Source organism: Leucoraja erinacea, chromosome 24 (assembly GCF_028641065.1).
Source record: "Leucoraja erinacea ecotype New England chromosome 24, Leri_hhj_1, whole genome shotgun sequence".
NCBI classification, from domain to species: Eukaryota; Metazoa; Chordata; class Chondrichthyes; order Rajiformes; family Rajidae; genus Leucoraja; species Leucoraja erinaceus.
In genome coordinates, this window is record NC_073400.1 from 11,236,491 (window position 1) to 11,248,794 (window position 12,304).

At 38.9% G+C, this 12,304-nt stretch overlaps 1 protein-coding gene across 3 annotated transcripts in view; it reads left to right on the forward strand.

The window, feature by feature from the left end:
* LOC129708645 (protein phosphatase 1 regulatory subunit 12A-like) overlaps positions 1 to 12,304 on the forward strand; it is a 171,374-nt gene that overhangs the window by 150,926 nt on the left and 8,144 nt on the right. For all 3 annotated transcript variants that reach the window (XM_055654530.1, XM_055654531.1, XM_055654532.1), the window contains 3 exons: positions 1,074 to 1,178; positions 1,277 to 1,327; positions 2,157 to 2,207. In XM_055654530.1, the coding sequence (XP_055510505.1) occupies positions 1,074 to 1,178; positions 1,277 to 1,327; positions 2,157 to 2,207 (207 nt within the window). The remainder of the gene's footprint in view (positions 1 to 1,073; positions 1,179 to 1,276; positions 1,328 to 2,156; positions 2,208 to 12,304) is intronic.

Genomic DNA, 12,304 nt, shown 5'->3' on the forward strand with positions numbered 1-12,304 from the left:
CTAACCATCAAAACCTAGGAGTTTTTGAAAAAAAATGTATTGCTTAAGTATATATTCATAACTTCAATGCCTTTTTGGCTTGCTAGTTGTGTTTTAAATGGAAGTGTTCCTTCAACTCCATTTACAGTAACAAAATAGTCAAATCTGTGCTCTAATGTCCATAATCTAATATAAATAAATCCCAAGCGGCTGAATGTTTAAAAAGAGGATCAGTGGAAAAACTACTGCGAACCTTATGGACAGTGAACTTGGAATGGGCATGGTTCTTTGTGATTAAATCATGTAATAGTCAGCTTTTCTCTCTTACAAGATTGCTCAAACTGTTGCTCATGACAGCAAAAAGAATTTGTACCAGAATTGAATTATTTTGCAGCACACTTACTTTTAGAATTTGAAGCCATTCTTTCCATCTCATCATACCCGTCCACCCACATGAAGGCCGAGCAGTCCTTGTATAATATGAATAGAGTGTATTCAACAGAATACAGTCAATGTTCCAAAGTTGAACATGATCTCAGCTCAAATTACATTGTCCAGGCTGGATGTCATTTTTAATTTGTCCAGAAGCAATAATTCAAATGTATTACATTCCTGGCAATATTGGGAGGTTGTTAAAGAATATCTGTTTGGAAAAATATGGGGATAGTTTTAATGTATACAAGATGATAAGGAATATTCTAAATTGTTCCCAGACGAAGCATGATTACATTTCTGAAGCCTCTCTCACTTCTGGGAGTAACAAAGTTTGAATTTAATTGTAGGCACACACAAAATGCTGGAGAAACTCAGCGGGTGAAGAGAAAGAATTGGTGACGTTTCGGGTTGAGACCCTTCTTCAGACTAATGTCGGGGGAGGGGGTAGGACAAAGAAAGAAAGTGGGCAGAGACAGTAGGACTGGTAGGAGAGGTGGGAGGGGCAGGAGAGAGACCAAGGGCTACCTGAAGTTATTTGTGCAAGTTGAAGAAAGCACTTTTTTATCTTTTAGTAACTGCAAAATTTTAATTTAATTGCATTGTTGAGATGATTTTTTTTTAAATTATAAATAGTGCACGTGTTTATTTCTGTTTTGAAGTTGTATGAAGAGGCCTTGACAGAAAATGATAAACTTAAAGCCAAACTGCAAGTGGCACAACTTGAACTTGCTGACGTGAAAGCCCAGCTGGAGAAAACCACTCAGGTAGTTTTTCTTGCAAAGTTCTTAAAATTAAATGTTGTGGTCGAGAAGGTTGCATTGACAATTCAGTGCGGACTAATGTACATACTTGTGTGTTTCAGAAACAGGAACGGATTTCTGATAAGTCTTCGATGCTGGAGATGGAGAGAAGGGTAAGTTAAGTCCATCTGTACACCATGTGTCTTATCAAATAATAGGAACAAGCAATTAAAACATATATTCATCTATTGTTACTTCACTTTTCAAATCATTACATTAAGAGCCAACCAACTTAGCTGTTCCATGGCAAACCTTTTAAGCATAAATTAGGTGAAAACACTGGTTGTTCCGTGAGTTCTGAGCATTAAATTGAGATTTGTATAGGAAGGAACTGCTGATGCTGGTTTAAACTGAAGATAGACACAAAAAGCTGGAGTAACTCAGCGGGACAGACTGACATGAATATATTAATAAAAAGGTATCCCTAATTTACTGCGTAATTTACTGTTAAAGGTAAATAAGCAATATGGAAGTTTTAGTTTAAAGTAATTGTACTGACGCATCATCCAGAATTGATGATGGTGAAGGGCTTGTTTCTATGTTATATCTCTCAATCGATCAGTTGTAAGTGAAACAGAGAGGGGAGTGTTGTATAACCTAGAAACGTTGTCAGATGTTTAAAGTGGTGATAGTTCAGTGCAGGGGTACAACGCTAGGCTACCCTGCAACTTTTCCCAGTTTGTTTTCTTCAGGATCAACAAAGTACATATCATCCAAAGTTCAGACAATTTATGGATTTGAAGAAAGTAAGAACCAAGAGGGATTGATTACCCAATCTCTTTGGCTATAAAAATGGGTGTGATGACTCAAGACTGTCTATGGTCCTCCACAGCGGAGGAGACAGTTGGAACCAATCACACCTTTTATGTTTTTGATATATTTTTATCTTGAGATACTTGACTACATTCCTTATTCTAATATTGCACAATGCATCCATTACAGGAAAAACGTGCTTTGGAGAGGAAAGTTTCTGAAATGGAGGAAGAGCTAAAGGTATGATGTTTCTCTTCAGTATACAAGCATGATTGATTATACTTGAATACATAGATAATGTAATCTCCAAAGTGACCAAGGTAATTCGTTACCCAATTGCTATTACATATTTACTCTCCTATTCAGTCATCCATGCTGGATATCGAACAAATTCCAGAAATGTATGCTTTTTTCCCTCCGAGTTGTTCAAGGTTCTCTAGTGATAATCTAGAAGCCTATGGATAATCCCCTTTTTAAAATACTGAACTTTTAGCAAAGATTCTTTCTTTAAAAAAGGCCAAGTATTTCCCTCCTTTATTTCATTAAATGCAGTTATATTCTTAATTCAAAATACAACAAACAAAACACTTCCAAATGAGGAATCAGCTAAAGAGGTATCGCTTCTTCTTCACTTTGTTTGAGGCTCATCATACTGAGCCACTACATTAAAACAAAGGCAATTCAGACTGCTAAAGCCGTATAAACAATCTCATTTGTAATCTTGAATATGGAAGCTTTGGTTGCAAATCCCTTAATGGAAACATATCTCAAGGCCAAAGTTCCTAATCACTATTTGAACCCTCTGTATTCATGCTGCCCTCCGGCTTTCATTAATTTAGTTGGATAGGTAGCCTTTGTGCTGGGAATGAACACCTCATGTAATATAGTGTGAAGACTTAAGCTTCTTTCCAAAGTATTGCCTGAAGTTACTGTATCAGCTTCAGGCATTTCAGCATACAATTAACCTCCATCCTACAGAATCTCCACTCAATTGACTGCCCTCTTTGTACCATTTTAATAATCCTTGCAATTACAAAAGTAGAAGTGTTTTGATTTGTAACCGTGCACACCTTCCCATGAGTCTGATTTCCTTTGCTGCATCAGTGTAACACTTAACGGGCTCTTCCCTGAAATTTGCTAAACTTGCTGAAGTGCTTCTGGTGCATAATTATTCTAGTGTTGGCAATTGTATGCTTAGCTTGTTTATTTATTTAATGGAAGATAGCAAGGATTGTAGTGAAAAATATTAATAAGCTAAGTATGTAAATTTAAATTAATGGGGAAATTTGCAAATTCCATACCATTATTTTGACATTACCTACGTTAAATGTGCTTGTTTATATTACTTAAATCAAATGTGATTTTGTACTGTTTTTGTTCATTCCCATTGTAAGCTTTGAATTTGTAAGCTTTACTACTTTGCCTCTTGGTTTGCTAATTGATGGGCAGCATGGTGGCGCAGCGGCAGGGTGCTTCCTTAAAGCTCTTACAGCGTCAGAGACCCGGGGTCAATCTCGACTACGGGTGCTGTGTGCGCAGAGCTTGTACGTTCTCCCCGTGACCTACATGGGTTTTCTGCTAGATCTTCAGTTTCCTTCCACACTCCAAAGACGTACAGGTTTGTAGGCTAATTGGCTTGGTATAAATATAAAATTGTCCCTAGTGTGTGCAGGATAGTGTTAATGTGTGGGGATCGTTGGTCGGTGCGGACTCGGTGGGCCTAACAGCCTGTTTCCGCGCTGTATCTCTGAACTAAATTAGTGTAGTAGAATCTACTTGTTTTCCTTGGTTAATAAATATGTAAGTATACAAGATTCACTGTACGTGAGAAGTGTAATTCACAGCATTCTAAAATCAGTGAACTAGCAACAAAATGGACTGAAACCAGTGCGGAAATTCAGACAGCATTGATTGAAAGGGAGCAAGAACCACCATTAGTCGATTGTCCTTCAGAAGTAGGAAGTTTTGGAAGTAAATGCACTTTAATTTATACAGGTTCATGGGCAGGAAAGGTTTGGAGTGATATGGGCCAAATGGGGTAAGGCATATTGATCGGCACGGACATGTTGGACTAAACGCTGTACAACTCTGATTCTAAGTGGTAGAAAGTCATAGGGAATACCTGCGATAATGAGGAGACCAAACTTAACCAGCTGACAAAATGATGTTAATACCATCTAATCATTGGGTAAATGAGGACAGTTAAAACAGAATGTAGTATTCAGTAGTTGGCAGAACCCATGGGACCATTGATGTACAGAGGGATCTCAGGATGCAGGTCCATAACTTGAAGGTTGCAACATAAATGGATATGGTGGTAAAGGAGGTGTGTAACATGTTTACCTACATCATTCAGGCCATTAAAAATATTAAAGTTAGCAAGTTGTGTTGCAGCTGTTCAAATCTTTGGTTCAGTCACACCTTTAGAGTATTGTGTGCAGTTCTGGCCACCATATTGCAGGAAGAATGGGGATGTTTTGGGGAGGGTGCAGAAGACGTTCACCAGGATGTTGCCAGATTGGAGAATATTGTAATGAGAGATGGATTGTTTTCACTGGAACTGAAGAGTGATGTGCTGGCCGATAACATTTTGAGAGGCGTAAAGAGAATAAATATATTTTTTTCCCTGGTGTGGAAATGTCAAGTACGAGAGGGCTTGGGTTTATGGTGAGAGGGCGAAGGTTTAAAGGAGATTTACAAGATTTTAAACGGGGGTAAATGCTTGAATCCACAGCCAAGGGTCATAGTAGAAGCAGATATGATAGCAACGTATAAAAAGCAGTTACATAGATGCACGGACAGGCAGGGAATGGAGGGATATGGACATGTACATAGGAAGATGGAATTGGTTTACATTGCCATCATGCTCGGTGCAGACATAATGGGCCAAGGTACCTGTTCCTGCTCTGTTCTGATCTCTGTTGCAACAGAAATAAAAGAACTGTTGGAGCCAGAACACGACATTTGGTGGAAATCAGAAAAAAAAGAGAATGCAGCATTTGTCTTGTTTCTTCCCTCTGCTCAAATATCCCAACTATTGTTCCAGATGAAACAGCAAGTTGCTTGCATTTCTTCAGCTCAGAATATTGCATTTGATGCACACGATTACACAAAAGCACTGCAGTCTAACGTGCACTTGCTTTCTTATGTCTTCAGTTCATTGACTTAAAATATCAACTCGCTTGCACTCTCCTGCCTGATCTTTAGATTCTTTATTTAGAGATATAAAAACAGAAAACCAGTAGGATGTTCAGTCCTTTGATCTTACATAGCTCAAATTTAATATAATTATGGTTTATCTTTTGTTTCACTGCCATATTCTTATCGTCTCCTGCCAAATCATGATGCCTTCATAGTTACCTCCTTCTGAAGTACATTCAGAGACCTGTCATCCACATCTTTCAGTGGTAATGATTCTGCAAGGTTGCCACTGTGTCAGTGAAGCAATTCTTCCTCATCCCAGCCCTATATGTCTTGCCACATATCTAGATATTGTGACCCCCCCCCCCTCATTCTGAACCCGTCAGTCAGGTGAAAGGCCCTTACTCCATCCAGCATATCAAGCTGTCAGATTTGCAGATGCTAGAAATTCAAATGTATTATTTGATTTGAAAATTAAGTTTGAAATAGTTTGTGGAATGTTCTTCAAATGTTTAAGTAGTTCTACATTTTATGGGACATCTACGTTTTGGTTTAATATTAAGATGTAGACAGAACAATGCAGCAGATGAACAGACCCTTCTTCAGCCTGCAATATCTGTGGCAAATTGAACAAATCTTCTCTGCCTGCTTGCCTGCATGCAATCCATATCCCTTTATTCCCTTATACCAATTCCCTGACTATGTGAAATGCCATTATCGTACCTGCGTTCACCACCTCTGACTGGTGGTGATGAACTCCAAGCACTCCTCTCCTTTAAACTTTGCCCCTCTAAACTTCAAGTCTTTGACGTTTCTACCCTGGGAAAGACATTGTCTATCTGTGTCTCTCATAATTGTATATACTTCTATCACATGCCCCCTCAACCTCCAACATTCTGGGGAAAACACTTGTCTTGTTACTTTCAAGAAGCAATGAACTTGGATCTGTGTGTATATCAATATTGTTAAGGGTCTCATCAGTAACAGTATACTTTGCCCTTGCATTATGTTTTAAGATGCAGGGAAATCTGAATTTGACGTGTAATATTTGCAAAGTTCTCTCTTAAATCACTGTCCAAATTTTGTTTATTTTTAAATCTCCATTTCCATCCCTATGTGCTGTCCTCAATGGAACATTCCAGATAAAGCTGCTGCTTGCTCTGAGGCAATTAAACTAGTCGCTGGTAGCTGAAAATAAGCCCATGACCCAGCCAATTGAAAATGCCTCTGGGTCTTCAGAGGAGGTTGAGACTGAACTTGCAGACTTTAATTCCCCCTTCCCCCAGGGCCAACCCTTTCTATATAAAAACAGGTGTTTCCATTTGAATGCTATCCCTGTACTGTTTCAATTTGCAGAGCCGTTTGCAATTCTAGTATAAATGCATTTAAAAGAACCATCTGTTAAGAAGTAAAATTACAGTGCAATCTATTGCAAATCATACAGTTTGAACTATTTTTCTAACCATGGTTTAAGAAATTCTACCTCCCATCCCCTTTTTCTGACCACCTCAAATCTATCCTGTCATTAAATCAAAGAACAGAATGAGGCCCATATACGTGCCAGCCAAGATAACTCATCTGTTGCTAACCCTTCGTCTGTAGTCATTTAGGCTACAACACATCAAGAGTTTGCCCATGTATGTTTTGAATGTGATTTTTTTTTCTCTCCACTACCATTCTCCCCAGTAAGTACCATACTCCAAGCATTTTTACTGTGATGTGATATTTTCTCAACACCCCACCTCAAGGAAAAAATATTATTTCTGTCAATTACCTTTCACCTATGCCACCATCTAGCCCTCTTTCCATCCCCTTCCACCCCTTCCTACAGCTCAGTAATTTGCTTGCATATTTCTTTTAATTTGCACTCTTCCAACTCGCTACGAAGTTCTGGTAGGTTTATGGTGCATTTCAGAAGTTTGACCTTTTAAATTCCTCATTTCAACTTGAGTGAATTCATTTATTCCGCTTTCTAATGCATCATCTGCCTTCAGTCATGAATTGTTTTTGTTTTAATCAATTTGCGACTCATTTTTAATCTCCATCTTAATATTGCCTGAGAACTGGCTGTTCTTTTAACTGTGCTTCTATGATAGCAATAAAATTGTCCTTTAATCTTCCTCGGTCTGCAGCCTCATTTCCTAACCTAGTTAGATTGAAGAAAATAAAATCATTCCCAACCAGAAGAACTACAGTCACTTCTTCCTATTACCAATTCGTTATGAGAATCCAGACCTTAAGATCTTTTAAATTTGGTAATGAAGACTGGAGGTGTCTCTGGCTTGTCTGAAGACAATAAAGGGAATACATCTGCTGCGCGTTGTTATTTAAAAGCTGGTGCTGAATGTTTGATATTGATGATGAGGATTTTCTAACCATTGACAAATTAACAACGCTACCTTTGAACTTGAAAGTTGCCCCAATATGGATCTGGCACGCTCAGGTGTTGCCCATATGGATCTTGCACGCTCAGGTGTTAATTCCAGTATTCCAGCATTAATTACAATCATGCTTTAATGTTAGAATAACTCTAGGATGGTGAAGGTATATTATTATTACAATTATTACTGTATATTAATATTAAGGGCGGCACGGTGGCGCAACGGTAGAGTTACTGCCTTACAGCAGCCCGAGACCCAGGTTCGATCCCGACTACGGGTGCTATTTGTAGCGGAGTTTGGACCTTAACCCCGTGACTGCGTGGGTTTTCTCCGAGATCTTTCATCCCACACTCCAAAGACGTACAGGTTTGTAGGTTAATTGGCTTGGCAGAAATGTAAATTGTCCTGAGTGTGTAGAAGATAGTTAATATGTGGGGATCGCAGGTCAGTACGGACTCCGTGGGGTGAAGGGCCTGTTTCTGCCCTGTATCTCTAAACTAATATTATAGCAACAGTAATTTCATCAAGCATTTGGGAGCATTGAAGATTCTCTTGGATATCAAACCAGAGAGTAAAAGTTTTATTTTTTAACAAACAGCGATCCCTAGCAATATCCTACACACTAAGGACAATTTACAATCTTTACCGAAGCCATTTAACCAAATTTGTACGTCTTTGTGGAGTGTGGGAGGAAACCAGAACACCTGGGGGAAACCCACACAGTCACAGGGAGAACGTACAAACTCTATATAGACTGCACCCATGGTTATGATTGGACCCAGATCTCTGGCTCTTTAAGGCAGCAACACTGCCGCTGTGCTACCATGCCACCCTGAAATATACTGACCATAAAACAAGATCTCACACAGATGATTCTAGTTCATGACAGAAGGTGCAACAGGGCATCCTGTCAAGATTGAGTACTTCACAATTTCTGGATTTCCTTACAGTGATGCAGCTGGTAGAGCCACTACCTCACCGAGCCAGAGACCTGGGTTCATTCCTGACATTGGATGCTGTCTGCGTGGAGTTTACGCGTTCCCCCTGTGACCACATGGGTTTCCTCCGGGTGTTCCTGTTTCCTTCCACATTCCAAAGATGTGTGGGGTTTGTAGGTTAATTGCCTCCTGTGAATTGCCCCAAGTGTGTAGACAGTGGATAAGAAAGTTGGATAACATGCAACTAGTGTGAATGGGTGATCGATGGTCAGCTTGGACTCAGTGGAAAGGCCTGTTCCTTGCTCTATCTCTGAATCTAAATCACACAAGATATTTAATTTTTTGAGATCCAGCCATTACTGGCTGGTCCAGAATTTATGGCCATTCTCCAATTCCTCGTGAACTGTCGTCTTTAACCTCTGCAGTTCTGCTGATGAAAGCACCCTACTGTGCTGTTGTGGAGGAAGTTTTGGAATTTAAACCTAATACCGATAAAGAACTGGAGTCAACAACCTCAGCCGCTTGAGAGTAGACTGATTTGGTAGTAATTTGAATGATTAGACCTCTTTCTGTGTGAGCAAGGCATACCTGTGTAATTTCAGAATTGTAACGGAATGGCACAGTCAGTTCTAGCATGCCTGTCTTCAGTACAACATTGGGTACCACTTCCAATTTAGGTGCCAGAACCCCAGATATTTGCGGGAAGGGTTTTACATTTTTTGACTGGGCTGCAATAAGCTTCACCCTACCTAAATTTGTTGCTTTGATCAATGCCTGGTGATCCGTCTGATATTATTGTTTCTGCAGCAATGTTGTACGTTGAGCGGCTTGTTTAGGCCATTTCAGAGATAAATTAAGAATCAACACCTTGGTTGAGCTGGAGTTGCATCTGCAGCAAAGATGAAAAATTTCCTTGAGAGATGCAATTGTTTTATGGGGTAATGATGGCGAACGCTGACAGTTTTGCCATTATACCAACTGCAGGTCATGGCCAATAGAGTTTCTACATCAGGAATATTTAATTCAAAGAAATAACAGTTCTCGAAGCATCTGTTAGTCATTATCCAAATCTCCTAATTCTCTAGGGTAATTCATATGTGCTGTCATTCCCAAAAGTTCATGCAGGTTCAAAAATAGTTTTTGTTTTGAATTTCAATGTAAAATTTGACCATGCAAAATTATCTATGGCAACAATTTAAAATTCCCTAAATGAAACAGTTTGTCCTAAGGAGTTAGTGCACTTCGCTGTACTAGGAACATTTGTGATGGAAAGAACTACCAAATCATTGAACCAGAAGAAAGTTATTTGTTAAATCCAGAAATGCTTTAATATTTTCTCAAACTGATTTTGAAAGTCTGAGTTCTAGATATAGATAAATATTAAATGAATACTATGATACAAAGTTGCTTTAAAATCAAATTTCAGAAATAGTCTTCATTCTTCAAAGCCAAATAGATAGAGGCAGATTGATTTGTTGTTGAGCTGTATGTACTTTAGCTAACCTATTTTACGTCCCTAGATTGTTAAACATAGAAGGCTATTTTGTAATTAATAATTCATCCGACATTTACTTTAGAAATTAGAAATTCACCACTTTTTTCTTTTTTGCATATGTGAAAACATTTTTTTATCCACAGAACATTTCAGTATTTAATTGTAGAAGTGTTGATGCACCCAGTGAAAGTGTTGCGGATTGATGACTTGTTGGCCTGAACCTTCCATTTAAACATTGTTTGGGGCATTTTATTCCTACTTAACAGCATTAATTTAAAGATTTAAATGCTACAGAATTCAGAGGTCAGACGACAAAAACAGCCAAATAAGATTAAACAAGGTCTAAAGCCTTAATTAGTACACCCGTGTGACTGAACCTCACACGGTGATGTTTATCGTGACCTCTGTCAGATCCCTTTTGCAACATGTGATTTTGTTTTTAACAGAAGTCTGTCTTATTAGCAGCTTAAGCTTGCATTCCTTTTTATCTTAGTATACTTTTGAACTACGTTGATTACAGATATTTTGAGCAGAGAACAAAGCCATTAATGTATATAGAAACCATCTACAAAATCACAAATTCATAAAATTATGATCCATATTTTGTGCTTTTTTTTGGTATCTCGGTATTTACTGATTGCTTTCTCATTTTATCCGTTACATATGTGGTGCTGAGAAATAACCCAATGAGGCCCATCAGTAACTTCAGTTATTATCATTTAAAATTTAAGAGGATGTAAAGCCAGAATCTGATCAGTGTTCAAGATAATAAGAATTCAATCCAAAAGCATGGTGCAGATTGTGGAACATCTGTATCCATTGTGTGGGTTGGCCATTTTCACTGCTTTGAAGTATGTAGCTAAACATGTGTTCTTTTTGGAATCTTTTAGTATGATGAGGTAACATTTTCTTCTGCACAATTTATCTACTGCAAAATTCTGTCATAATAAAGTTGCAAATCTGAACATCTCAACCCTTCCGCTAGATTAAGAACCCTATTTCCAAAAGTGAATTGTTCCTCAGCTGAGGAATTCCAGTGGTGCAAACATTTTTACCATATTGAATGGCAACAACTACATATCCAGATCAGGTGTGACAAGGTTGAATGAAAACAGTGATATTCCCACAATATTAACTATAACCTAAACTATACCTTCTGCAATGATCTTTGTACAAACACATGTTCTGATTTTGACTGTCAAAAGGGGATTGATATAATCTAACAGTGAATTGCATTGTTTTTACTTGCTGTTTGCTACCACAGGAGAAATTAAGTTGATATTTCCATCCAAACATATTCATCTTTGTATATGATGGGCCTCATTCATATGCCGCTGAGAGAATACATGCCATACAGAAATAAATTGTATGTGTACGTGTGTATATATGGATTTCAGCAAGGCAAGCGACAAGGTTCAGCATGGTAGGCTGCCTTGGAAGGCTAGATCACATGGGATCCAAGGGAAGATAGCTGAATGGCTAGAAAATTGGCTTCATCGAATTGGCTTCATTGGTGGGAAGTTGTTTTTTTGATTGGTATGCCTCAGAGTTTGGTGCTGGGCCTGTTGCTGTTTGTCATCTATATTCATGATTTGGATGCGAATGTACATTGCAAGGTTGCTGATAGCATTTGGTAGATAGTGAAGACGATTGTCAGAAATTGCAGCATGATCTTGATCAGGTGGGCTGAGGAATGGTAGATAAATTTAATACAGAGAAATGGAAGCTGTTGCACTTTTGGGAAGTCTAATAAGGGCAGGACATACATGGTGAATGGTAGGGCTCTGTGGAATGTTGCAGAGCAGAGGGATCTTGGAGTGCAGTTACATAGTTCCTTGAAAGTGGCATCACAGATAGATAGGGTGACCAAAATGGTCACCATGTTATAGGAAAGATGTTGTCAAGCAGGAAAGGGTGCAGAGAAGATTGACGAGGATGTTGCCAGGTCTCAAGGGCCTGAGCTATAGGAAAGGGTTGAGCAGGCTAGGACTTTATACCTTGGAGCTCAGGAGGATCAGGGGTGAACTTATAAACAAAATCATGAGATGAATAGACTGGGTAAATTCCCAGAGTAGGGGATTTGAGAAACAGAGTGGTTTAAGGTGAGGTAGGAAAGATTTGATAGAAACCTGAGGAGTAACTTTTTTTACACAAAGGGTGGTGGGTCTATGGAACAAGCTGCCGGAGGAGGTAGTTGAGACGGGTACTATTGCAACATTTAAGAAACATTTAGTCAAGTACATGGATAGGGTAGGTTTAGAGGGATATGGGCCAAAACCTGACAGATGGGACTAGTGGAGATGGGGCATGCTGGTGTATCTGGGCAAATGGGACGAAGGGCCTGTTTCCACTCTGTATGACTATCTGCCCTTGAGCTTGCCC